At 49.2% G+C, this 27,990-nt stretch overlaps 1 protein-coding gene across 2 annotated transcripts in view; it reads left to right on the top strand.

The window, feature by feature from the left end:
* The first annotated feature begins 1,043 nt into the window (after positions 1–1,043).
* Positions 1,044–27,990, top strand: part of XPNPEP1 (X-prolyl aminopeptidase 1) — a 41,517-nt gene continuing 14,570 nt past the window's right edge. Inside the window, exons 1-11 of one of the 2 annotated variants that reach the window (XM_081158772.1) lie at positions 1,044–1,184; positions 6,374–6,450; positions 11,234–11,358; positions 16,921–16,984; positions 18,188–18,292; positions 19,812–19,904; positions 20,230–20,373; positions 22,117–22,212; positions 24,258–24,339; positions 25,814–26,024; positions 27,779–27,868. In XM_081158772.1, coding sequence (XP_081014898.1) covers positions 1,153–1,184; positions 6,374–6,450; positions 11,234–11,358; positions 16,921–16,984; positions 18,188–18,292; positions 19,812–19,904; positions 20,230–20,373; positions 22,117–22,212; positions 24,258–24,339; positions 25,814–26,024; positions 27,779–27,868 — 1,119 coding nt within the window. In that variant the 5' untranslated portion in view covers positions 1,044–1,152. Of the gene's footprint in view, positions 1,185–6,373; positions 6,463–11,233; positions 11,359–16,920; positions 16,985–18,187; positions 18,293–19,811; positions 19,905–20,229; positions 20,374–22,116; positions 22,213–24,257; positions 24,340–25,813; positions 26,025–27,778; positions 27,869–27,990 lie in introns of both variants that reach the window. The other variant, XM_081158771.1, reaches the window with a different exon arrangement.

Raw genomic sequence — 27,990 nt, 5'->3', positions numbered from 1 at the left:
GCTGCAGAGGACCGACCCGGGCTGCAGAGGACTGACCCGGGCTGCAGAGGACCGACCCGGGCTGCAGAGGACTGACCCGGGCTGCAGAGGGCCGACCCGGGCTGCAGAGGACTGACCCGGGCTGCAGAGGGCTGACCCGGGCTGACCCGGGCTGCAGAGGGCCGACCCGGGCTGCAGAGGGCCGACCCGGGCTGCAGAGGGCCGACCCGGGCTGCAGAGGGCTGACCCGGGCTGACCCGGGCTGCAGAGGGCTGACCCGGGCTGCAGAGGGCCGACCCGGCTGCCGCGCAGGCTGCACTGCAGGTGCCCGCGGGCGCAGGGAGGCCGCAGTCAGCAGTCACCGGGCGAGGCTGCGGGGACACAGCCCGAGGAGGCGGTGCAGCGGGGGGTGGTGGGCAGGGGTGGGTTAGGGATCCGCTCTGCAGACGCGGCCAGCACGAGTTTCCGACGGACTTGACGTGGGCTGCGCAAGAGGAGGTAGGGACGGCGCTAAGGTTTTGGCTTGAGCCTCCTAAGAATGGAGTAGCCACTGACGGAGACGGCGAAGGCTGCTTGGCGGCGCCCGTTTTGGATTCGGTGCGCGGGGCCAGGAGCGCCACTCGGAGATGCTACGTTTGGGGCGCCCAGGAGCTATCCAAGGGGAGCGGGCAGCTGGACTTGGAGGCTATCTAGAGGAGTGACTTGGGGGCCACTCTAAAGCCTCAGGAAGTGAGACCCCGCTGAGGTACCTCCAGAACTGGCCATGCGTCCCTCCTCTTCTTTGTGCCACCGTCGTTTCAGCCAACAACGCCCGTCTCTTCCCCTTCGGGGCCTGGCGAGAAAAACGAACGGAAACGCCCCGCGGCCGCGCGGCCCGAGCGCTCTAACGCGCGGCGCCCGAGGAAGACCGGCGCGGAAACCACGCGGCCCCGACCTGGCGGGGGGCGGGGCCCGAGGGGCGGGGCCCGAGGGGCGGGGCCGCGGCGGGCGGGGTCGGGGCGGGGCCAGGGGCGGGGCCGCGGCGCCCGGGTGCGCCACAGCCGGGGGCGTGGCCGGCCGGCGCGCGCGCGCCCGGCCCCTCGCGCAGCCGCCGGCCCCCCTCGCTCCGCCCGCTCCGCGGCGCATCAGCTGGTCCGTGCACCCCTTCCGTGGATTGGGGCACGTCACCGCCGGATGGCAGCCTGCAGAAAGGCACCGCGAGTCAGGTGAGCAGCCTGCCCGGGAGCCGGCGTCCGCGGGGCGCGCGGCTCCCCGGGCCCCGGTGCGCGCGCGGCGGCCCCGAGGCCGGGCCGGGCGGGCGCCGGGCGGCGGGCGGCCCGCTGCGGTCGGGCGGAGGCCCGCGCCGGCCGGAGCCCCCGGAGCGAGAGCTGGGGGAGGGCGCCGCGCGGCGGGCAAGTTCCGGCTTGTGCCCGGCGGGGCCGCGGGCACCCCGGGCTGCCCGAGCCCGGTCCCCGGAGGAGTGTGTCGCCGAGCTGCGCGTTTGGCCGGAGGAGGCGGTGACTCTCGCCGTCCCGGCCGAGCAGGAAGGCCCCCGTGGCTGGAAGTTGACGCCCCCTGGCTCCTCTGGCCAGTCCCCGCCCCTGCGCCTGGACCCAGGGGCGCTTATCCTCCAGTTACAGCCCCGAGGACACTGACTCTGCAGTTCACCTTCCGACCTGTCACCAGGACAAAGACGGGCAGACGCGGGCCCTCCCTGCCCAAAGCGTTGCAGAAGGCTGTGCGGGGCAGTGCTCTCAGGAACCTGTCCCCCTGCCCCCGGGTTCAGCTGTGCCTGGGACAGTCCCCCGTCTCACATTAAATACACGTCGGCCTGTTCACAACCCCTCCCGCCCAAGCCAGGGCGGGCTTATCTCAGCTGCTGACAGAGCAGGAGACTTGGAGAGATGTTCAGTGTTCCCAAGGCCCAGATGCCCAACTCCTTGGAGAACCGCATGGGGTCGGCCATCCTCCCACCAGGTGAAATTTGAATGAACAGGCTGAACAGCTTGGCCGGGCTCACTTGCTGAGCACATACCATGGCTTGTGCTTGTGTGTGTTAGTGGCCCCATCACGAGCCGCCCTTGGCTTGGCCTTGGCCCTGTATGTTAGGGGGGAGAAGCATGCCTGCCCTGTGGAAGGGTGAGGTGAGGTGAGGCAAACCTGCACGTGGGAGGAGCTGCCTGCATCGTAATGCTGAAAACCGGGTCAGGCAAGCTCCTAAGGATGGGTTAGGTCCTAGGTGGAGAACCTTTGAGGACCAAGGTGGATTTTTGCTGGGTTCATAGAATTATAACATTTTAGGGGCAGAAGGGCCCTTCAGCTCCAGCTGATAGAACCCCTTTACCTTATACAAGAGGTCACCGAGGGGCAGAGAGAAGGGAGACCATTTGCCCTAGGCACCTCCCCTAGGCAGAATTTGAGTGACACTCAGTGTAAAAATGACTCAGTTTAGGGGATGGAAATTGAACTCAAATTGGCTGGGGTAAAAAGGGGTTGAGGTGGCTTCTAGTGCAGCTGATTCCAGTAGACCACCACAGGCATCAGGCTTCCCTCTCTTTCACATCTCTTGGCTCTGATTCTTCCAGTTGGATTCATTGATAGGCCAGGTAATGAGAGTTCTAGGCTGACAGCCCCAGCAGAAATAGAGCCTCCTTTCTTAATGGTTGGAGCAGAAATCTCAGATCTGAGTCTCCCTGGGCTGATTTGATCCTTTTGATCACCCCTGAACCAGTCGTTGTGGCTGGAGGGATGGATTGTCTAGACCTGGGTCCCAGAACTTGGTGGGTGGACTCATCTGTGGACTGAAACTGGAGAAGAGACCTTCTCAAAAGGGAAACCTAGGTGCTGTCATCAAAACAAGAAGAGATGGATCCTGGGTAGGCTAAGACAACATTACCCACATCTCCACCCTTGAGCTTGTTCCATTCTACCCTTGCCTCACCTCACAAGGTATGATTGAGGATCTTGGTGGTCCTTGTTTTGTCCCATGCTGAGCGATAGAGTCTCATCATGGGCTGGAGGAGGAGGGAAGGTAATAAGAACCTTGCTGGGATTTTGTTAAAAAGAGAGAGGGAGAAAAACATGCTGTAACTGTCTTATGCAAAGATTGAACAGGAAGTTCTCCGCACGCTTCTTTTCCCTTACCCACCCCGTGGCACTTCATGATGCTGAGAAGGTGTAGGCTGAAGGAGCCCTGGGAAGGGGAAGAGCACTGAGCCCAGTTGGGAGCCCTGGACTCTTAAGTCCAGACTATCTCTGTCACCAAATAGCTGCGAGGCCTTGAGCAAGTTGTTTGATCTACGTTTTGGATGTTATGAACACTATTGTTACGAATAGTTGTGAACAAGTTTTTATGTGGACTTATGTTTTCAATTTCTACACCTAAGAGTGGACTTGCTGGGTCATAGGGTGACTCTATATTTAACTGTTTGAGGAACTCTGGGCTGTTTTCCAAAGCCACATTCCCACCAGCAGTGTCTGGGGGCTCCAGGTTTTTCGAATCCTTGCCCTTATTTGATATTGCCTGTTTGTTTTTTAAATTATAATCTTCCTAGTGGATGTGAAGTGGTATCCCATTGTGGTTTTGATTTGCATTTTCCAAATGATGTTGAAAATCTTCATGTGCTTTTTGACCATTCATATATCTTAGACACTTAAATGTCTATTTAGGCCCTTCAACCATTTAAAAATTGGGTATTTGTCTTTTCTTTTTTTTTGTCGAGTTATAATAGTTCTTTATAGACACTGTATACTAGACTCTTACCAGATATATGAGTTGCAGATATCTTTCTCTCATTTTATGGATTGTTTTTTCACTTTCTTGATGGTATCTTTTGACACATAGAAGTCTTTCATTAAACGATGCCCAGCATATCTGTTTTCTTTTGTTGCTTGTACTTTTGATGTCATATCTAAGAAATTACTGCTTAATCCAAGGTCAGGCAAGTTTATGACTGTTTTCTTCTAAAAAAAACATTTATGTCTATGATCTGTTTTGAGTTAACATTTGCATATGGTGTGAGGGTAGAGGTTAAGCTTTATTTTTTTGCATGTGGATGTCCAGTTGTCCAGCATCACTTGTTGAAAGGACTGTTTTTCTTCATTGAATGGTTTTGGCACCCTTGTTGAAAATTAATTGACACTAAATGTGAGGGTTTATATCTGAACTCTGAATTCCGCTTCATTGCTCTAGAAGTCTATCTTTATGTTAGTACCACACTTTCTTGATTACTGTAGTTTTATTAGCTTTGAAATCAGGAAGGGTGACTCCTCCACATTTGTTCTTTTTCAAGATTGTTTTGGCTATCCTGGGTTCCTTGTATTTCCATATGAATTTTAGGGTCTACTTGTCAATTTTTGCATAGAAGCAAGCTGGTATTGATGGTATTGCATTGCCTTCATTTTGTGGAGATTATTTTGTGGAGTATTTCCATTTTAACAACGTTAAGTCTTCCAATCCGCACATCCATGATCATAGAATGGCTTTTCATTTATTTAGGTCTTCTTTAATTTCTTTCAACATTGTGTTGTAGTTTTCGGAGTTTAAGTTTTGCACATCTTTTGTTAAATTTATTCCTAGGTATTTATTGTTTTGATTCTACTGTAAATGAATTATTGTTAATTTCATTTTTGGATTGTTTATTTCAAATATTTATAAATACAATTGATTTTTATATATTGGTTTTGTAGCCTGCATTCTTCATGAGCTTATTAACTCTAATTTTGTGTGTGGATTCTTTAGGACTTTCTATATTCAAGATAATGCCATTTGCAAAGCGATAGTTTTCATTCTTATATGAGTGCTTTTTTTTTTTTTTTTAAATATATCTTTATTGACTTCAGAGAGAGGGGGAGAGAGAGAGAGAAACATCAATGATGAGGGAGTCATTGATCGGCTGCCTCCTGCAAGCCCACGACTGGGGATTGAGCCCGCAACCCAGGCATGTGCCCTGACCAGGACTTGAACCGCGATCTCCTGGATCCTAGGTCGATGCTCAACCGCTGAGCCATGCCTGGCTGGGCCTATTATGAGTGCCTTTTATTTCAGTTTCTTGCCTGACTCCCCTGGATAGAATCTCTAGTACAGTGTTGACTAGAAGGGGCAAGAGTGGACACGTCTGTCTTGTTTCTGATCTTAGGCAACCCCGTTTCAAACAACCTTTCCCCTTACCTCTCTGACTGTCTGTTCTCCTTGCTCCACTTTACTTTGTTTCATAGAACACATACTCACTACCTGACATACTGTATTACTGTTTTGTGTCTGTTGCCTTGCCTCTCCTATCCATCCCTCCCAGTAATCCCCCCCCATGTAAACCTCTTGAGGTCAGAGATTTGTGTGTTTTGACACACTGTTGTGTCCAGATTATAGAAGATGCTCAGTAAATATTTGTTGACAGAATGGGCTCGAAAGAGAAATCCTTAGGTACCAGAAGTTTAGTGGAACTTGAAGCCAGAATTTTTGAGGGATTTAGCTGGTAAGCTGAGTCTTGGGGAGGTTATCAGACCAGGTTTCATACCAGGAGTCCAGGGTGTCAGACTACCCTCATATGGGGCAGGAGACTTGTGTGCAAATCTCCTAGCCAAGAAGTTAAAATGAAAATTAGTCTCAGAAGCAAATGACAGAGACAGTAATGCTTGTACCATCAGGACACATCTTGTTCTCATAGATAAAATAGTCTCTACTGAAGATAAGCTCTTCCTAAAGGCTCATTCCTAAAGCCCACAAGGAATGACCCACCAGGGGGGAGCCAGTAGACACAGCAAACTTGAGGATTACTATCCCCAGACCTTCTAGTGGAAAGTCTGAAATGAATTACTGTAAAGTAAGGACCCCAAATAATTAAAGCTAAGAGAGGGAATAGAAACGATAGTGAAAGAATAGGGCACCATGGCCCTGGCTGGCAGGCTCAGTTGGTTGGAGCATGGTGTATGGGTTCAATTCCCAGTCCGGGCACATACCTAGGCTGTGGGTTTGATCCCCTGTGCGTGCTAGAGGCAACTGATTAATGTTTCTCTCTCACCTCTCTCTCTCTCTTAAATCAATAAACATATCCTTGGGTAAGGATATATATAAAAAAATAGGACACCATGAAGAAAGAACAGGCAAATTGAAAAGAACCAAGAGCTTGTCCATGTGACGAAGTCATTGCAAATAAAGTCTTTTTATCCTAGTTAAACAAGAGGTTAGACACAGCTGAAGAGAATTCATGAACTGTAAGCTAGGCCTGAGAAGGCTTACCTGTCATGGTGATGTTTCATCTGAGGTTTTAATTTATTTCGCCACTGATACTGGGGTAAGAGTTCTTTGGACTCACGAAGGAAAATTGCTCAGTCAAGATGATGGCCTTTCTGACTAAGCCTTGCCACGTTTACTGCGGTCAAAGTCTGCAACATTCCTGTTCTTTCTCTTCTTAAGGGCGAGCCACCGGGATTTTCAGCTGAAAAACTTAAGAATCATTGAACCTTACGAGGTGATCCACTCAGGAGACCCAGGTATGGTAACAGGTAATAATTTTGCCTATTATTAGATGGACCATCTCAAAAGGATTTTTAGGTACCCCTGCCTCAGCCCCAAGGTGGGAGAAAAGAGAAGGTAAGGGGTTAATAATTGATCGCGGCTGGGGGTGGGAGGACAGCTATCTGGAAATTAAAAACCATTTTGTTTCTCCCCTTCCTGGTTAGTTGGTTACAGTTTCTAAGTATTTGCTACTTTTCTTAGGGTAGTAAGTTAGAGAACTAAAGTTATGGCATTTCCCATTCCGGGGGGTCATTGTTGTGGTGATAGGTTACTATAGAAAAAGTCCTAGTCTAGTTTTTCTAATCTCTAGTATAATCCTGTATTGACTGTCTTAGAGGTTACCCTTCAGTTTTCATCAGATGATTATGAACTGAGAAAAGTCTGTAATATGCACATAATTGTGCTTTATAAATTGAATGTGCATTCAGGAAAATCTTTTTGGGAAAAATTTCTGGAACTATACCTTCTCCCCAGAACTGGTTAGTTGTGTTGTTCCGTTGCCAGAAACCTGAGCTCTGAAAAGTGATGCGTTTCTGCATTTTTAGCCCATGTAAGGCAGTGCTTTTCTGTGGACTACCCAGGAGAACCACAGTGTTTCCTTTTAGCTGAGTGAAAAATTGATCCTTAAAGCACGCAAGATACCATGACTAATCTCTCTTTGGAAGATCAGTGCTCTAATTGCACTGACCCCTTTTCTTTAAAAGTATAGATGTACGCAACACATTTTGGGCCATGTTGGGAGGGAGGAGAGGAAGAAGAAGGAAGGAATGGGAAAAGGGAAGTAAAGAAAGGGAAAAAGCGATAGAACCATCAATTTTAGAGGTTGAAGAGAACTCTTAATTTTTATTATATATGAAGAATTAGAAGTTCAGGGGAGGTCAGTAGTCTGAGGACGCAGATCCCAGTTGGAAACTGGAAGCCGCTTGTTTTGATGCCATTGGTCTTAGAATGTGTATTTGAGAGAGCCTCTCAAATAGTCCCCTAGATGATACGGTGTAATAGAACGTGGACTTGGGAATTAGATAGACCTGGGTCCTGGTTCATGATGATCCAGTTGACTTGGGCAGGTATTTAACTCCTGTATCTTTATCTGAAAAATGGGCATAGTGAAACCTCCCTTGGAGGATTACTGTGAGAATGAATCACTAGTGTATGTAAAGCCCTTGGCCTTTGCTCAGCAGTGGGACAGAAACGAACCACCACTTTTGAAGCTATTGATGCTGGAAGGGCAGCTTTGCATCCGTGCACGTGTTTAGAAGCTGAAATTGGAGAAAACCAGCTCCTTCTATTTTTTATTTTGAGAGTGTGTTTATTAAAGCTGGGGACAGTGAAACAAGGAAGGGCTTAGGATAGGAGAAAAACAGGAGAGAGCCTAGGCGGGGCTGCTTTGGCTCTCTAGAAATATTATAGGAAAGAAATGAGCCTAGGTGGGGCTGCTTTGGCTTACTGGAAAGTTAGAGAAGACAGGTTCAGGGGGTTAACCTAGGACGAGCTGCTGCCACCCATTGCTCCCCTGGTTGCAAGTCTCGTGGAGTTTAGGAGATGCACGCCGTGGGGGAAGAAGAAGGGTCAGGGAAAGGCTTGGGCATGCTCCTGGGAGGGAGAGCGAGTGCGCATCCCCTTCTATTCTCATAACAAGCATGTAGGAATCTCAGCTGGTGATTCAGACCCAGATTCAAATCATATTTCTTGAGGTTCTACAATGGTACCATATGCTGTGCATGTTGCTTTCACACATGTCATGTTGAATTCTTCTAACCACCCAACTAGGGAAATGTGGTGTGCTTTTCATGTACTTCCAAGGAGTGAAAAGTCTTATTTGTGATAAAGACTAAAGGTTTAGGAACTTATTTCTAAAAGCAGACCCACATACGCAAGAGACTTTTAAATGAGTCATTAATTTTAAAGCATGATTTAAAAATACCTGGCAGAGTATGGACTAACGTTACATCATGGACTAGGTTTGTTGCTCTTGGCTTTCTACTTCCCTGCACACCCTGATTAGCTCTTGGCTGCTTCTGACATTTCTGAAAAGTAACGGGATGTGGAATGAACAGATGCTATAAGACGGCATCTTCTAAGATCCTAGCTTTCTTTCACTGAAGGTTCATCACCGTTTATTACATTGAGATCATAGATATAAGCTTGTGATATACATTCAGCCATCTTTGAGTGAGCATACACACACACACACACACACACACACACACACACACACACACACGTGTGTGGGTCAGGTGCTGGGCTAGATAATGGATTCGGAGATGAAGATGACATGGCCCCTGCCTCTAGGAGAAGCAGAAGGTACACCTCTTGTACCATTTATCACATTGCTGTCACAGTTAATTGTGCATTTAACTCTAAAAATTGCAAGCACATGATGTTTATCATAGGCCAGGCACTGTTTCTAAGTGTTTTATGTGTAGTAACCCATTTAATCCCTATAAAAACTACCCTGTGAGGATCGCCAGCCATGCCTTTCATCACCTCCACCTTGAGTGCCTTTTTACCTGCCGCCCCCTCAGTGGCTCGGTCTTACAATTGTACCAGCTTTGTCTTCTCCCTAGCTGTGGCTGCTCATCCACTCAGTTATTTCCAGGGCCTGTTGTCCTTGTGGCCACAGCTGTCTCAACGCCTTGCTCGTTGCATCCGCGTGAGCGGTAGCTGCTCCCAGTGCCCCGGCGCACTGCCCCCGCACCGCATGCTGCTGTTGCTGCTGCATCCTGACTGTTGGCTGCAGTATTGGGAGGTGTTCCATTGTGCCTGAGATAGGTGATAAAGAAGCGGCCCTATCTCGCCAAGGACACCAGGCAGATGTGAAGGGCGTGAGGATGGGGAGGAAGGAGCAGGGGAAGCGTTACGAGTGGTGATGGGGGCAGGTGGCATCGTGGAGGGAAGTGTGAAAATGCCACTAGTACTGATGATTTTGACGAGGCCAGTCAAGTTGGGGAGGATGGTAATGAAGCAGGAGGTGGTGGTGAGGGTCAGGAGGTGGTGAGGAGATGGGCCGCGGCACCGGAAAGCAGGGGGTGCCTCTGACTGGCTCCATTTTGCCTTTGATGGTTTGCAGTTTGTAATTGAGGATTTTGTGCTTGCCATTGGTTCTGTTGACTTTATTGATGAAATTAGTGGCTGATCATGTTGACGCATACTACAGTCAATGCTATGAACACCCAGTGAGTGCCATCAAAGTCCTTAAGTCAGAATGTGCCCAAATAGAAGCCAGATTTTATAAAAAAATTAATGGTCTTGAAAGAAAATGTGTTGGCTTCTGTCATATATTTGCTTTTTAAAATTCCAGATGCCCAGGCTGTACTCCAGACTAATTAAGTCCGGAGTTCCCCAGGTAGATCTAATATGCAGTCAAGGTTGAAGTACTGTTCCAAAGGAAGTCTACATTTTTTCTTGAGTCTAAGAATTAAGTTACTCAGACATATGGCTAGGAAACACGTTAAGTCTATTTGGAAGCTCCTGAAAGGTGTCATAATAAACTTTTCAGGTGTTGGCAAGCTTATGAGGTCGCAACAGGCTTCATTTTGAACTCAGGGGAGGTTTTGCCCAGATACTTCTGCTCCCTTTTTTTCAGATAGGTGAGACATTATAGGCTCTGTACATCAGATAAAAGGAAAGGATGCCCCTCTGAAAGCATTCAGAAGCAGCTGTAATGCAAGGAACATTGAATTGTGAACAGGACGGTTGCAGGTGACTCTGAGTACGGTTGTCCTTCGGAGACTCCTGAGGTGGAGCCCTGAGGCCTGTGGCTGAAGCTGCGCTTGCTGCAGATGACAAATGGGGCACTTTTTCAGTGAGTCCCAAGATCAATCTGGTACCACATAGGAGAGAAAATCACATCTACTGATACATGGAAGCCCAAGGTACTGGCGCTGAAAGAGAAAGAAGCAGATGGAAAAGTTAAAGAACCAAAATAGGATCCATACCTAGCAGGGTACAAGCCACAGCGAGTTAGGGTGACCTGTAGTATAGTTGCCTCAATGTAACCCCTTTATTTGGAGTATTGTGCAACAGACATTTTTAGTTGAGTAAAACGTTGTTTGTTTGTTAAAAAAATGGGTTGGAAAAATCCAAAACTTTGACAGAACCAAATACTGGCAAGGATGTGGAGCAGCAGGAATTTTTATTTATTAATGGTGGGAATGCAAAATGGTACAGCCCTGTTGGAAGACAGTTTGATAGTTTCTTATAAAACTAAAACCAAATATACTCTTTACAGCAACCATGCTCCTTGGCATTTACCCAAAGAAGTTGAAGACTTATGTCCATACAAAAACCTACATGTGGATATTTATGGTAGCTTTATTCACAATGACTAAAACTATGTAATTTTTCATTGTTTCATTGTGTATTGTTGTACATGTGGTAATTTATTTAACCAATCATGTATTTTCCTTCCATATTTTTACAACTGTAAACAAAGATAAACACCTACGCCTTTGTGTACTTGTTTAATTGTCTCCTTAGCATAAAACCCTAGAAATGAAAGGGGTAACTAATCAGTTTGCAAATTAGTATTAGTAGCTCAAGTTTTCTTGCCGCAAATGGCTGTTTGGAAGTGGTATTTAAGAACTGTAAACTGTAGAGTTTTGGGCAGCTTTGGTTTCGGTGTAATGGTGGGGTGGTCAGTTTGAGACTATCTGGGAGTGGGGCAGAACACAGCGGGTGCTTCTCTAGGGCTCCGCTTGAGTAGCCATTGAGTTGCACGGGGCAGGCTGGTGTTGAAAAACTCTCCTGTTGTTGCAGACTGCAGGATGCCTCCAAAGGTGACTTCCGAGCTGCTTCGGCAGCTGAGACAAGCCATGAGGAACTTGGAGTATGTGACAGAACCGATCCAGGCCTACATCATCCCGTCGGGAGATGCCCACCAGGTACTGTGTGGAGATGGGCTGGTGGTGCTGGACCAGACCAGATCCCCATCCCAGACCAGATTCTAGTTGTCAGCCCACAACTAAGCATGTCCTCCAGGGGTTGGCGTGGGGACCTGTGTCCAGTAGGGTTCCACTGAATGCCTGTTGACTTGGTTCTGGCATCCCTGTTTCCATTGAATATAGCCAGCTTTCAATAAATGGCGGGAAAATCAGTGGACAAACAAAGGGGCAGAAGTCTGGACCTTTCTGTTGCTGACACACTTTACCCCATCTCCTTTGCTACACTCTGTGTCTAGCAGAATTGTCTGTCCTTCCTCCTTTCTCTCCATCCAGATTGTCCCATCCTCTGGCACAGCCAGAAGAGCATCTATAAAGTCATTATTGATCTCCATCCAGCATGTTTTAGGGATGATTCTGAATGTCACCCCTTCCTTTCCTCCAACCTCCATCTTTAATGAAAGCAGCTCAATAACTGCCCTTTACCTCTGACAGCACTAATGATTTAAGTGTGGAGAGTTGGGTTTGGAGAGGTGGGGACCTCATGTTATAGGGCTGAAAGGCAGAAGGATGAAAGGATTCTTGGATCTACTCCTTTAGGTCATTGAGTCAGCAAATGTTTGATGCCTTTTTGTGGTCATGGTACTACTATAGGGTTACAAAGATGAATTTAAGATTGAATTACTGCCCTCACTGTGCTTACATTTTAGTAGAGAGATAAGACAATATACAAAGTGCTGTTCTTCCATAGAGTCATCTACACACACACACACACACACACACATATATATGTTTTAATATGTCTTTATTGATTTCAGAGAGGAAGGGAGAGGGAGAGAGAGAGATAGAAACATCAATGATGAGAGTCATTGATTGGCCGTCTCCTGCACACCCCCACTGGGGATTTATCCAGCAACCTGGGCATGTGCCCTGACCAGGAATCAAACCGTGACCTCCTGGTTCATAGGTTGATACTCAAAGAGTGATTCACACCAGTGCTACTTATATATTTTTTATAGCTTTTGCTTATGTGCAAGGAGTTATGCTTACTAGTAGGGGAGGTTCTTGTAGTCAAGGCAAATTTATCTTGATATTCTTGGTCCTGGATACAGCACAGATTTAGATAAAGTGTGGACTGAATTCATAGCTGAGGGGGAAGATGTTAAGCTGGCAAGATCAAGGAAGGCTTCATGAAGAAAGCACATTTAATTGCAATGTGAAGAGGTAGAATTGCTTGGAGATAGGTAGATACGAGAAATACCATGAGCAAATCCATGGAAGTAGGAGAACATGAATAATGATAACCTTGAAAAAGGAAGAAAAATAAGGGCCTGGTCAAGGCCACTCATGAGCCACCCATGACTGGTCATGGGTGTCCTTGACCGCCAGAGTCAGGAGTTTAGGTTTTTGCTAGATAGTAGGGACCCATTGATGGTCTTTGAACAAGGGAGTGACATAATCTATGAGAGAGAGCAGTGTTTAGTGTGGACTGGAGAAGGGAAACACTGGGAACTAAGAAACCTGTTAGGACGCTATTGTACCCAGAGGTGGGGTACAGAGGGCTTGAACTTGGGTGCTGGCTTTAGGACCAGAGAAGAGGGGAAGGGTTTGGAGAAGGAGAACAGAGATTGAGTGTGGTCCTTACAGGCAGATGGAAGAGGGCTTTGGGAAGTTTGGAAGCCCAGTGTTTCTTGTGCCATCCACAGAAAGAAATGAGAAGTCCTGAGTTCCTTGTTTCGGTTTCTGTGGAGAGGTGGGCATAGGTGGGTGACTGTTAAGTGGGATTCTGGGCCCCTGCCAGGACTGTGAGGACAAGCAGGAAGGGTTGGCTTGTATGTGACCTGCCACAGCAGCCTCAGTAATAGGGAGGCTGCTGTTCTTTGTGGCTCTTGTTCTCATTGTATTGTTTCAGGCTGGGTTCGGGGTTGATGGGATTTCTCCTATGGGTGGGGAAGGGAGGGTGTTGGAGAATGAAGGGGAATCTTGAATTCTGTCTTTTGTGTATTTTCCAAAACACAAATACAGACACCCACACACTGTTCTGTGTTAGACAGAAAATGTACCCCAACTGCATAATTACGCAAGGACTTGGCACTCCAGGGGCCTGCTTCTCTGCATCTCGAAGGGTTTTATTTTCTGTGTAAACTCTGAACAAGGGTGTGGTATTAAAGCATTTGGGCCCAGGGGGACTTTTATAGTGAGGGATTGTTCCTTCTCTCTGGTAATCCAAATGCTTTCATGGACCATCTAAGTCAAACGTTGAGATGGGTGGGCACCACTGGCCCCAGACCAGGAGAAGCGTTGGTTGGGGCTGGAGGTGTGCCAGCATGCTTTTTAGAAACCCGAATTCTTCATCCCCCCCCATCCGTAAGGCCCCATTGTCTCCTCTTGGGATCAGCTTAGTCAGAGGGTCACGTTCTGTCAGGGGCGCCTCTGCCAGCTGAGTTTTTGGCTGTGTTTTTGGTTCCTCCTTCTGGAAGACATGAATCAGATTTTCCTTAGCTCCTTGGATCCTAGCCCCATTCCTCCTGGAGTTGGCTTCCTGTTTTATTTTGTATTTTTTAAACAGACTCTCTCCTGGGGTGGGGGTGGCGAGTTTTATCCCAGCGTGATGTTATCCACTCTGTTGATTAGAGTAATGCCAGCTGTGGTGACACATCTTCAAGTGTCAGTGGCCTGGTTCTGTGGAGCCTTATTTCTTGTGCATGTGGCAGTCCAGTCCAGAGTGGCTCTTCCTGGTTGGTGGGCGACTTTCTCCCACCAGGAAGAAGAGTGACTTAGGGATCTAGGCTCTTTTCATCCTATGACACCACCATTCTAGCTGGCGGAAGGGGAAAGAATATGGTGAAGACACACCCATTTTCTCTGCCCTGACATCACTTCCACCCACATTTCATTGGTGAGAACTAGTCATGTGACCCCCCCCCCCCAATGCAGGGGGCCCTGGGACATGAAGTCCTGGATGGGAAGCCTCCTTTCAGCAATTGTACACTAAGGAAAGGGCATGAATCTGGGCAGTTGTTTTTCCCGCATACTTTGACTTGGTTTCATTTAAGGGAGAAAACGCCAAAGACTGGAAGTTACCTTAGTATTTGGGGACAGGTAGCCCTTGTCTCCATTCACAATCTAACCTGGAGGTCTGGAGTCAGAAGTGGGTCAGCACTTTGAAAAGCTCACTCCCAGTGTGCGTGATGGGTGGTAGGGGCAGTGGTCCCCGCAGAGGTGATGGAGGCCTGGACTGAGCGCTGACATTAGAGATGGAGAGAATTGGATGGTTTGGAGGAGAAGCCAACGGCTGTGCCGCTGTGCCTTTCTCCTTGCGTGCTACGACTTTGGCTTATTTTAGACCTTTTGCTGCCCTCAGGGGAGAATGTTCCTGGGCTTTGCCAGCTTCGTGGCTGGGGGAAGAGTAGGAGGCCTGGGCCCAGTGCTTGTCTGGCCTCTAGCCTGTTGGTGTGGAGGTGACAGCTTTGGTAAGCGACGTCTTTCTGGCGGGTCGACCACTTAGGTCATGTCTAGACGTTCTTGCCCCAGACCTCATCTTGATCCCAAATCAAATGTGTCCACCTGCTGTGACTATATCACCTTCCTTTGGAGAAACCTTCCTCCTGCCTTTTCAGATGGGCACCTCTAGGTAAACCCTATGGGTGCCCTGTGCCTCCTCTGAGGCTGGCCCAGAGAGGGGAGGACATCCTCCAGAACTGTGCCCCTGTGTGGAAGAGTCCAGCTGGGCCAAGGTCAGCAGTACCTTCACTGACTTTCGTCAGTGTCCTCACTGAGTGTCTCAGGTGGAAGAGCCCCAAGCCAGGTCGAGAGTGTCCTCTCTGTGTCTTCTGCATTGTGCACTGTGATTTCTAGTGTAAGTTATTTTTGTTAACGTAGTTTGCCCAGCCTTTTAGATGCCTTTTCACCATCTAGGAAGCAGAAACTAATAATACCTCTCCCACTGCAAATATACAGCCCTCTCAGGTTTCAGGTGTGTTGTTTTAAACATTAACTTACTGTTCCTCACAACAGTCCTAGGAGAAGGGTGTGACCCTTCTCTCCACCCATTTTTGCTTTTTTTTAGTCTTGCACCAATGATTACTGGGCTAATAAACAAATGAGGATTGTACAGTTCATACTGTGAGCACTATTTCTTTCTGTGTCCTTAGTGCTGTCTGTGAAATGTTACTTTATGTTTTGGGGATAAAACCTGTGCCTGTTGTTGCACTTGGCAATCTGAAGTGACCATTTTAGAAATGAGGAACTGAGGCTGAGAGGTGGTGAGACTCATTGCAGACCGCATAGCTGGGCCAGTAGGGAGCAGGGTGGCTCGGAGCCCCTTATCCTGTCATTACGATTCTCTCTGCTGGCTTTCCTAGCATCTCCATGGGTAGTGGTCTTGTGGCTGGTCTGAGGATGGGATTGTAGCTGCCTTGGTGAAAAAGGAAGTTCTCACCCACACAACAGGAGTGGAACACTGGTACCTTCCCCCCCACATCACGTGGACCCCTAAAATGCCTTGGGGTGCAGCCAGAAGCCCCATTTTCTATCCTTACCATTCTTAACCCTGCCAGGTACTTTAGCTCGGGAGAAACTGCTAGTGGGAAAAGGAGCGGCGGCTCTGGTCTGCAGTGGGTCGGGGCCCTGTTGCTGGCTTGGCAGTGGGCAAGTTGCTTGAAGATTCCGTGTCTGAGCCTCCGTCTTCTCGTTAGTTGTTGGTCTTATCCTGGAGAGTTGTTATGAAGATGAGATGATGTGTCATATGGGGCAGCGTGGCAGAAGGCTACAGAGTCCAGGTTCTGGAACTGACAGCCCAGATTCAGATCCTGCCTCTGCTACGTACTGGCTGCGTGACTTCGTAACTCCCTGTGCCTCATTGATTGTTCCCAGAAGTGGCACACTGTGACTTCGTACTCTCCGCCCAGGAATGAGAACCTCTTACTTTCTTCAGTCCCTGACCCCCCTCCATTCAGAGGCAGGGGGATTGTCATCTGGGAAGGACCCGGATTCCGACGTGACATTTTATTTTGCTGAAGCCTCCTGGGCTGCAGGAAGCGTTTTCCCTCTTTCCCTAATAGGAAGGGACAGGGTCTGTCAGCGAGGGGGCGATTGGTGACACTACCTGGGAAAAGGGAAGTTCAGACACAAGCAAATACCTAGGGAGATTTAAGTTAGTGAATTATCGGCACTTAAAGCAGAATTCAGCCTTACTTTTCAGAAAAATAACAGATGCCTAAATGTCGGTGGCGGGGGGGGGGAGGGGAGGCTGTTGGTTTGTTTTTTGAGTAAGATCTCAGTGAGGAAAGAGCAGTTTTGATCGTTTCTCTCGACTTGTTTTGTTCTCCTGATGGGGAAAAAAGGCTAGAAGGAAAAGCTCTTTGAGCCCTTAATAAATTAGGGTCTTCCCATTGTTCGCTTAATGTTCAGCTGGCCTTTTAAGCTAGACTGTCTGTCCCCTGAAGGCAGGTGCCAAGGATTCGCCAGCCTGTGTCGTCTCTGCTGGATGCCGCACAGGGCTGAGCACGGCGGCACCAGCATGTGACTGACTCGGGTCCAATTCCTCTTCCTTTCGTTGTCCAGAGCGAGTACATAGCTCCGTGTGACTGTCGGCGGGCCTTCGTCTCTGGATTCGATGGCTCTGCGGGTGAGTTGCTGAATTCTCTCTGTTCTTTCTGTACTTTTGTTCGCCTCCCAAAAATAACTGGACCGAGTTTCAGCCTGCGATAAAGCACCAAAAAGAAAATGCAAACCAGACGTTCCCCGTCGAGCCCCTGCAGAAGAGTGAATTCCCAGCATCCTCCAGCTCCCAAGGTCCCCTTTGAGTGACCCCTTTCTCTATGCCTTGGCTTTTAAAGTTTTAAAAAGTTTTTTATTTAAAAAGTGTTTTTGAACTTTCTAATTTTCTGTTGAATATAACAAATATGGAGATTCATATCAATTAAACTGAATATACCTGTGCAACTAACTAATGGGACCCTAATATCTCCCAGCACCCCCACCTTAGCTTACTGCTGGTCTTGCCTAATTCTGCAAGTGGTTGGCTCTTGGTTTCTCTCTTTTCACTTTCGGCTTAAATGACAAAGGTTAATGTTGAGCTACATGGGTGCCCTGCCCTCACTTTCCCAAAGCTGATGTGCCCTTGAGTTTTAGGGTATGTTTCCCACTTGAGACTTGCATCCCTTAAGCTACCTGGATTTGGCGAGAGCCCCTCTCTCCTCATAGTCAGTCTGATGCTTCCTTTGATGTAAGTGCTTGTGTTGGTTGGCACTTAGGATTGGTTTTGGCTGGCACCTCTCCTGAAAGCCCTGAGCTCTGCCAGGTCTGTGGGAACTGAGGGCAGGTAGAGGCAAGAGGCACAAACTCCCACTGAGGCATCACGAGCACTCACAGGGTCTGCCGGTTGGTCTCTCTCAGGAAAGGTGACACATTCCTTTGGGTGTCTGGTGGAGCAGATCGCTGTGATCACTGGGCAGGAACCCTTTCTACGTCTCGCTTGTGGGTTATGAGGCCATTTTGGCCTTAGGTCCACAGTCTCTGTTCTATTGGCTTTGACTCATGCTTCAGAGGTTGGCTCCTTTCTATTCAGGGACCAGTGTCCAGGCAGCCTGGGCTGCCTCAGGACTGTTTCCTTCAGAGCCTGGCCCATAACTGGTTCTCAGGGCTTTGCATTCTCTTACCTGGAGGCTGCCCTGGAGTCAGAGGCCGGCTGCACCGCCGGAGTGGTAGAGGGTGGCTGGGCCTCACAGGGGCTGGTGCTCTCACCGGGCATGCCCATCTGCTCTTATTTTGTGCAGCTTTATGGGTGGCTGTCAGGAGCCTTTCTCATTTCTTTGCACCCTTGCTTCAGGCACAGCCATCATCACAGAAGACCATGCAGCTATGTGGACCGATGGGCGCTACTTTCTCCAGGCGGCCAAGCAGATGGACAGCAACTGGACGCTCATGAAAATGGGTGCGTAGAGGCATGGCAATCCCAGCCTTAGTTGGCCAGCTCAGGGAAGGGACCCGAGAGCTCCCCAGGCCTCGTGGATCTTAACCCCTTTGATGGGGTCACGGACCCTTTTTAGAATCCAAGGTGTGTTAGTCTGTCTGGGCTGCCGTACAAAATGCCATAGACTGGGTGGCTTCAACAACAGAAATTTATTTTCTCAGTCTGGAGGCTGGAAATCTGAGATCAGGGTGCCAGTGTGGTCAGGGTCAGGTGTCAGGAGTAATACTGCCTGTCTGCTGCTTAAAGGGGGTGTGTGGTGGCCCCGAGGGATGAGTCCTTGCTCCTACAATCCCCTCTCTAGTTTCTTCTCTGAGACTTCCCTTCTCCAAGCCCGCCTTTCCTCAGGCGGCCCTCCCATGTCGGGAGATTCTGGTGGGTTTGGTTGGTGAGTGATTCATCCCTGGTCTTTGCCAGATATCTGTCTGCTAGGAGGTGACATGACTTCATCCTGTGAAAGTTATATTGGGGACATTAAAGAAACTTCATTAACAAGTGGCTTGTTTAGCGGTTTGGAAAAAAATAGGAAGGACTCGAACAGCAAAATAATAGCTCAGTTCCAGCTTCGAGGCAGTTTTTTAAAACTGAGATTCATGAGCTCATTTCCTTTTAAACCTTTGAACTTCCCTTCTGTGGCTATGAGGTTATCAGTACTTAGGAGAGAAAATCGTAAAGATAAGTACTGTTTTAGAATATGTGAACTTTCACTCCAGATTGTGTGTATTTCACGAAGATGTTAATTGTTTAGCAGAAATCTGATTGAAAAACTATACATCCCAAACATAGATGACTTGGATTAAAGAAAAACTGGAATATCAAAAATAACTTCAGTTCCTTTCTTGAAGCTTATTTGGCGTCCTATGTCTAGTCCCTTAGAAAGAGAAAGGGCTGCTTTCTCTTGGACTTGGGAAGCCCAGGGAGCCATGTTAAAGATGGTGATGGAGCCTTGTGTGTCCCCTCTCGGAATCTCTAGGAAAGATTTTTTTGCTGCCGAGACTTGTGCTTAGCCCTCTGGCCAGGCCTGGTTGTGGGCCAGGGGTCTTCTCTCTTCCATGCTGCCTTCAGATGACGGGGGGCCCTGGGGCATGTGCTCCGCTTACCTGGTGTGGGATGTAAGGGGAGCTCCCAGCTCCCAGCCTTCACCGTATCACCACCCACATTATCACCAAGTGACCAAAGGCTGATGAGATGATCGTCACGATGACACAATGCACCTGTGATGCGGTGATTCCCAGGAGGCCATTTTTACCAGGGCTCTGATGAAGATCCTGCTTTTTGCTTTCTCTCTCACCCTTATCTTATGCTTCCCTTACCTACCACCTTCCATCTCCTGCAGCCTTCCAGAGCTAAGGGAGGGTCACATTTTCCAGATCCCGCTAGTCCACCTTAAGAAGGTGCTCAGTGACGACCCTGCTCTCATGCTGTTGGTGAATTGCATCCTCTGGGCAATGGAATTGTTTCTCATCAGCTCTTCCCTCTGTAGGTCTGAAGGACACACCAACTCAGGAAGACTGGCTGGTGAGTGTGCTTCCTGAAGGATCCAGGGTTGGTGTGGACCCACTGATCATTCCCACAGGTACGTGAGCTGGGGCCCTTGCAGCCTGGGTGAGGAAGTGGGTTCTAGGTGCCTTGCCACCCTCCGTGTTTGCATGTGGGTTGTGGAACATTTGTGGGCTCAGCGTGGCTCGATACCACAGTACAGGGCAAGATGAGGAGGTGAATTCTGGCATAGAGGCCAAGGAAGGCCATTGGTGGTGAAGATGTCCTTTTACCATTTATCATCCCACACCCCCAGCTCTGGGCCACGGAAGGACCACCTTTCAGAAGGTGCCAGGCTCTCAAGGCCCTGCTGCCTGTTCCGGGCATCAGTTCATGGCCAGACCACGTGTGTTTCTCCTCAGATTACTGGAAGAAGATGGCCAAGGTTCTGAGAAGCGCTGGCCATCACCTCGTTCCTGTCAAAGAGAACCTGGTGGACAAGATCTGGACAGACCGTCCTGAGCGCCCATGCAAGCCCCTCCTTACTCTGGGCCTGGATTACACAGGTCAGAACTGCAGCTGTACCCAACAGGGCCTCCCGCCACTGTCCCCTCCACCTGTCACCGTTGTTCCATTCTGGTCCTCCGAATCGAAGTCAAGCTTGAGCTGATGGGAGTTTTTTGACCCCACCCTGGGCCAGGGGGGCATTTGATGAAAGCAGGAGCTTTATTTATTTTCACTGTTGCTACCTACATGCCCCTTAACTTTGCAAGAGTTTATTTTTGCAAAGCTCTCTGGGCAGACTTTGGGTGCTGCTATGATACACACACACACACACACACACATATGCATGCACACACACGCACGCACACGCACGCACACACACAGGCACGCGCACACACACAATTTTCCATTCAGTTGCTCACTGCCTCTTAAGGTGCCTGATTGGAAACAGAGCCTAGAGGCTTCTAGTTGCCATTTTCTTTTCTTCTGCTGGCATTTTGTGGGCTCACTTTCCCGGGCCCCCTGCCTTCTTGTACCTTCTGCTTTCGGAGGTTTTGGAGTGGGGTAGGTTTCTTTGGCCTGTGTAATAGTGGTGGGGAGGAGCAGGTTCTGTGAACAGTTTGTGGGAGATGAAAGTGTGGATTTATGGGACAGTGAGGGGTGCAGGGGGAAAGGCCTGGGAGGTGGGGCTGCAGGGGAGGGAGCCTTGCTGTAGACACAAAAGGGGAGAGGTGGATGGGGGATGTCTGGAATGTAGGCAGATTGCCCAGAGGGGTCCTGGGAAGAAAGCATTACAGCCCAGACTCTCAGCCAAGTTTTAAATAGCATTCCTGTGCTGAGCTTCAAAGCAGTGTTTGGTCGTGGGGGCAGCCCTAGCTCACTCTCCTTGTGACACCCTCGCCGAGGGTATCACAGATCGCGGGGGGATGGGTCCGCTGAGTCTCCTAGGTCAGCTAAACATTTTCCATCAGTGTGTTTTGAATTTTTTTAAAAAACTGAAGCAGAGGCTCTTACGTATTGCTTGTAGGAGAGGAGAGAGCAAATGTTCAGCAAACATTTGAGTTCAGGATACTGTGAGGTGCTGGGTGGAATAGGAAAGACGCCTGCTCTGTTTACAGGTGGCTGTAACCAGTTACAAATGCTGCTTGATGGCAGGTGGTGGTGGGGTGAGCTCCTTTAGGGCCACAATTTCATCCTGGGGAGCAGCAGGGGGGCAAGTGTGATTGGAAGTGATAGTCACAGTGAGTCAGACCACAGGGAATTCCCATGGTCTTAGCACTGAAATGCAAGTCTTGCTGCTCCAGGAATGTAAAGTGGTGGGCGATGCTCCCCTGACCTTTAAGATTGGATGAGTTCTCTCTGCAGGGTAGTGTGTTTTCAAGCTCCCCGTGCTTCCTCCGTTGCATTAATTTTTACACAACAGAGTAACTAATTGCTGGTTTAATATCTTGTCTTCCCTTCTAGATTTGTTAGCCCCACAAGGGCAGGGACTGGGTAGAGCTCAGAGCTGTAACGGCAGTGCCCAGCAGCACAGTGCCCCGCAGGTCTAAGCACTGTCTGTGCCTGGGAGGTCTAGGTGCTCCGTAGACATTTGCTGGGTGAACAAATGAATCCATTTTGCTGGTGAGGTCATCAGGGCTCGACAGTCAACTGGCTGGGACAGTCACACCTCTCGAGTAGGGTCCGATGGCAGGTTTCCATCGGCTCACATGGCACGTTCCCTAGGATGCAGCGCGGGTTAAGAATGTTTGGGATGCAGGTCCCTGGACCAGGGTGGGGGTTGCAAGCACGTTTGTTTTTTGCAGGCATCTCATGGAAGGACAAGGTTGTGGATCTGCGGTTGAAAATGGCCGAGAGGAACGTCGTATGGTTTGTGGTCACCGCCCTGGACGAGATTGCGTGTGAGTGCTTGGGTTCCACTGTTTGGGCATTTTACCACATCTCTGCCTATACTGGAGACACCGTGTCACCAAATGGTTACATGTATGCCAAGTAGGATGAAGGAGTTACCCAGAGTGGGGGGTGGTTAGCCTGGCCCCGCGCAGGGTCACAGCCGAGGCTGATGTCGAATCTGTGGTGGTGTCTGCCTCTGGCCAGTCTCTTCAGGACTGTGACACCTGTGAGGAAGGACATTTTCTCCCAACATCCTGTACTTGTCCGCATTTGTGTCTCTCTATAGGTAAACAAGTGCTGTCATAGGAAACATTTTTTTCTTTATATACTTTTCCTGGGGTTCCCTAAGTTCTTTACAGTGAGACTGTTATAGAAATACTTCTACCTGAGAAAGCTTAGGAACAGAAACTTCTTTGTGAAGCCTTTTGATACAACAGCAGTTTCCCAACTTTTAAATGAGCCGCATGTAATTATTCAGTGCCTTGTTGTCTTCTAGAACTGAAGGGATCTGGTCGAGCCCTCTGTCTGCAACTTTCTGACTAGATTGGACACAGGGTAACTGAGAAGAGGCGCTTTCTATTTTCTCACTAGTGAAAGACCCGATAGTGTCCTATCTCTCCAGTCCCCAGCCCCAGACTTTGTCAGCAATTCACATCCCTAATTAACTTAATAACCTCAGCACCTGAGAAAGTAACAGATAAAGCTGATTTCTCCCCTTGGTTACTACAAAAACACATGCCCACTGTGGAAAACCTAGAAAATGCAGTGGAAGTAGGAAGAAGAAAAACCCACCAATAGTCTTGTTTACCCAGAGGTGTAATCACTTTTAACATTCTGTGCGTATATAATTTTGTAGCTTGATTTTTTCAATGATCAGTATACTCTAAGCATGCAAAAGCACGATTTTAAGTGATTATTAGATATCCTGTCATACGGTTATACCATAATTTACTTAACCATTCCTCTAAGGATGACCTTTGGTTATTTCCAATATTCCCACGATTTTATTATGATGCCATCAGAAGCTTGGTGCATCACAATTTGTGTCTTAGTTTCTGATGATTTTCTTCCTGTTTCCGTTGGCTTTTAGTGATGGTATTACAGGTTGGAGAATTTTCGTGTGGTTGGGTTTTGACCTATCTTGCCATCTACCTGCCAGAAAGGTTGTGCAGGGGTGTGCGAATGGGCCCCTCATGCCACAGCCTTCCCTGTCTCAGGTACTATCTTTTTTTTTTTTTTTTAAGTACTAGTTTAGCCTGATGGGCAAGAAATGTTGCCTCATTGCTTTACTTTGAGAAGCCATTATTTAAAAATAGAGGCAGTACTTTTTACTCTAGGGTCTTTTAGGGACTCTGAGCCTTAGGGGAGAGAGAGCATTAGGCAACTGGAATCCCGCGGCCAGAGCTGTGCCCTCGCTGGTCCTTCTGGTTTCTCAGACAGGCAGTGACCTCACCAGACCCCCTGACGCTGGCCGTGGGCGGGTCCTCTCCGCCGGCTGTGCTAACCCCTGGGTGGGCCGCGGGTCGGGTTGCATCTGGGCCCCTCTGACTCACTGCTTTTGTTCCTCTGCCGGGAAGCTCCGCCCCCGCGGGGCTCCTGGGCCCCTCCCGGGAGGGCCTCTTGTGGCCTGTCCTGGGTGGGTCTCAGTTTTTCTGCCCTCAGTTGTTTGCCTCGCCTGACAAGAGAGACAGTGCTTGGCTCTGTCCCCTTTACTGGGAGTGCCAGAGGTCTTTCTGCAGCGAGGCCTGGCAGGTCACCACCGGGCGGGCCAGTTCAACTCTTTGTTTGAAGGGCATTTCTTGTGTTTTCTGGCTAATAACTCTTCCAGTCCCTTCTTGGGCCGGCGAGGTGGCAGCCTGAGAAACCGTTCTGGTGCCCTCGTTTGGCGGCCGTGGGCAACTGCAGCTCGGGTGGAAGCAGGAAGCGAGGTGCCCGCCTTTCTGAGGTGCCACTGCCTCCTTCCACAGCCAGCGAAGCTCTCACCTCCCCTGCAAGCCACCCCTTCAGATCTCAAGCCAGGCAGGTGACAGGGACTCTATTTTTTATTTTTTAGGGCTGTTCAATCTCCGAGGATCAGATGTGGAGCACAATCCGGTATTTTTCTCCTACGCAATCCTAGGACTAGAGACAATCAAGTGAGTTGGCCCCACCCCTGAAAGTCCTGCCCCACAGCACCTCAGAGCCCCAGTGTCTCCGCTCTGGTCCCGGCCTCCCAGTCACTGCCCGATATTCTGCCGATGCGCCGTTTTCTCCCGCTTCTCCCCTTCCTGCCTTCTTTTCCCTCTCCCTTCCTCTCTGGTTAACAGCAGGTGTTTTTTTATATCCTGCCTCTATCCCAAATGATTTGAAATCTGAAAGTCTCTATAGTACTGTGGGGTAAAAGATTAAGTAGGCAAGGACATCAGGACAAAACCAAGTGAGGCTAGTGCAAAGTCTCGTTGAGGCCACACATTTGATTGTAGGTTTTCTAGCAACCAGTGCCAGGGGGTGTATAGGCTCAGTTACCCAATGCTGGGTTCACAGTGCAAATAAACCCAGTCACTTGGAAGGTCAGAATGACACAGGAAGACCCCCTGAGTCACACCTTGTCAAATCATAGTTTATCTTTTAGGGTGTTGTCTGTGGCCTTTCTGCCATTGTTTTTCTATTTGGAGTGCTTTTTGCATTCAGGCAACATATTTATTGAGTGCCTGTTATGTGCCAGGGTCTCTAGTGGGTGCTGGGGTGAATGGAACAGACAGGGTTCCAGGTTAGAGTTGGGGAGATGAGTGTCTCCTTGGGGGATTCGGGTGCATAAGTGGGCACCAACTAGTCAGTGGGGTGGGTACAGGCGGGTGCAGGAGGGGCCTGAGCTAGACTTGGGGTCAGAGGAGACTCTTGGGGAAAACAGTACTGAAGCAGAGATTAAGGGTACATGTGAGTTGGCTAGGTGAGGGGTGGGTGGGTGAGGGGAATGGTGATCTAAGCATAGGGAACAGCATTTCAGAGGCTCTGGGCAGGAGAGAGCACAGTGCGTGTGGAGGACCCGCATTGGGTCAGTATGGTTCGAACATAACAGTCGAGGCCAAAAGGTGAGCAGAGGCCACATCGAGGCCTTGTGAGCCACATTCAGGAGCTTTGACTCTTACCCTGAGGACACTAGGGAGCTATTGAATGAGTTTTTCACAGGGAACCACATCAGCCTTGCAAATCATAGGGCATTCTGGCTATGAAAACAGGATGGGTAGGGAAGGCTGGAAGCAGGGAGGCCAGGTAGGAGGCTGAGAGATGCAGTGACCTGACTAGGGCAGTGACTGGCTGACCAGGCTGTAGCTAAAGCTGGGCAGATTGGATAGACATTTAGGCTGTTGGTCTGCAGATCTTAAGGAGGGAAGGAGGGGCGTCAGGGAGGACAGTGCCAAGGTCCTGACTTGGGGAATTGGGTGGATGGTCACGGTATGCACTGGGACAGTGTACACAGTCTGCGAGCAGGATTTGGGAAAGGAGCAGGGAAGAAGAGTCGCTGCCTGGTGTTGACTTCCAGAGGATCGAGCCTGTTGTATGTGTGGGTCTGTGCTCTTGCTCATGACCCCTCCTTTCTCTGTGGCCTCACCTGTGGCCCCTCTGCAGGCTCTTCATTGACGGTGACCGCATAGATGCCCCCAGTGTGAAGGAGCACCTGCTTCTTGACTTGAGCCTGGAAGCTGAATACAGAATCCAGGTGCTTCCTTACAAGTCCATCCTGAGCGAGCTCAAAGGTCTGTGTGCCAACCTTTCCCCGAAGGAGAAGGTTTGGGTCAGCGACAAGGCCAGCTATGCCGTGAGCGAGGCCATCCCCAAGGTTGGTAGCCCCACTGAAGCCCATCTAAACCCGGCCCTACTCCACTGCCAGCCCCCTCCTCCCCTCCTCCCCCCAGTTCTGGCACTGTGTAGCTTTGACTTGGAAGCAGGCAGACCTCCAGGACTGGCTCTCAGGTCAGAGGTGTCTCCCTGGATAAGTGCTTCTGGCTGGAGCCTTATTGAGAGTCTGGGTCCTTAGAACCCATTGAGTCCTGTGTTTTCCAGAGTGTGGCATGAGAAGCAATCTTGGGTGGTACACATTAATACTTTGGTTTATTTAAACATTCTGTTTTAAAAGTGTTTTAGTATATACTAGAAAAAATATAACTAACATCTGATACCATGATATAAAAATTATTTCTTAAGGCAAATTTGAGTTAAACTAAGTTGATTTGCCAAGCTGGTGTAACTCAGTGATTGAGTGTCAGACCCATGACCCAGGAGGTCACAGTTTGATTTCCGGTCATGCCTGGGTTGTGGGCTTGATCCCCAGTAGGGGGCGTGCAGGAGACAGCTGATCAGTGACTCTCTCATCATTGGTGTTTCTGTCTATCTCTCCCTCTTTCTCTAAAATCAATAAAAACATGTTGAAAACATAAAAAATAATAAACTAAGTTGATTTAAAGATAGTTTAAAGAAAAGTGTTAAGTAAATAAGAGTCTAAGGGATAGACAACTAGGGTAAGAGCTATGCAGGTATTATGAGAAAGCTTGAAATTTGGGGAATATAACTCACCCCCCCAATCCCAAACGTTTTATAGATAGGAGACCTGAGGCCCAGAGAAGCCTTGGGGGAGTTGGGGATTTGTCAAAGGTCAAATAGTAGTGATAGCCCTGCCCTTGAGGGCAATACCTGTTCCTTCATTTTAACGGGCCTGGGGCAGGACTGGAATCCAAGCCACCTTATATGTCACCATTTAGACTGTTCTGCCCTGGGCCCCTAGCTATCAGGGGGCCATGACAAGCCCAGTGATGTCCCTCTTCTCCGTCAAGCTTGGGCCATCTGGGGAGAGCCCAGGCCTGGCCCTCTAGACCTGGCTTGTCATCACACCCTGTCACTGTCACACTGTGGGACACTCAGTTACTCCTTGACTTAAGTGGGGATCACACCTGCCTTCTCTGTTTCATGAGGGGCATGTATGTGAGCGTGAGTAACGAGAGTGGAGGGAGGGAAAGCGCTTTGAGGAGCTCCACTAGTGCGAGGTGGCACTGAGTCCCCCTCCCTGTGACACAGACTGGATTCTAGCTGGTTCTCAAACTGGGAAGGGCTTTCCCAGCCCTTCAGGGTCAGACCATGCATAGAGATGACGTGTGATCCCTGAGTGAGACAGGGAAAAGGGTAGGAGCCCTCCCTCATCAGTCATGTGTGTCCCCAGACATTGGGAAAAAGCCTCCTTTGTGCAGCAATAAAGGGGTTATTTCGGTCAAGCGTTGATCCCTTAGGGAACTCTGACCACAACTGTGGAGGCTTGTAAAGCAATATTTTGCTGATCTGGCAGCCAGAAGTCTCAAAGAACTAACGGGGTAGGGGATAGAAAAGAAATACCTTGTTTGATGTACTTTATCTTTTTTGATGAGCTCAAGCCCCTTTCTTTATGCTGAGTCATCAACCAAAAGAAGTGGGTCTTCGGGCCCCATGGTTCGGCCAGCTTGGGTGATTTGTCTTAAGTGTGGTGTGCCCGGTGAAGAGGTGGTTGTCTTGGTCTCGGGAGAGGGGAGCCAGCCTCGATTTCCCATCCTGTTGCCCTCTCCCTAGGATCATCGCTGCTGTATGCCTTACACCCCCATCTGCATTGCCAAAGCTGTGAAGAATTCTGCCGAATCAGAAGGCATGAGGCGAGCTCATGTGAGTAAGGCGGCCTGTGCAGAAGAGGGGATGCATGGTGGTCAGAAGGCCCAGCTCCTCATCTGCTCTGTGGCCTTGAGCTTGGCACAAGGTTGGAACCTCTCCGAGCCTTCTGGAGTTCA

Source organism: Miniopterus schreibersii (genome assembly GCF_964146895.1).
Source record: "Miniopterus schreibersii genome assembly, chromosome: 14".
Taxonomy (NCBI): domain Eukaryota; kingdom Metazoa; phylum Chordata; class Mammalia; order Chiroptera; family Miniopteridae; genus Miniopterus; species Miniopterus schreibersii.
The sequence above is the reverse complement of the archived record's forward strand: the minus strand, read 5'-3'. Positions and strand labels throughout refer to the sequence as shown.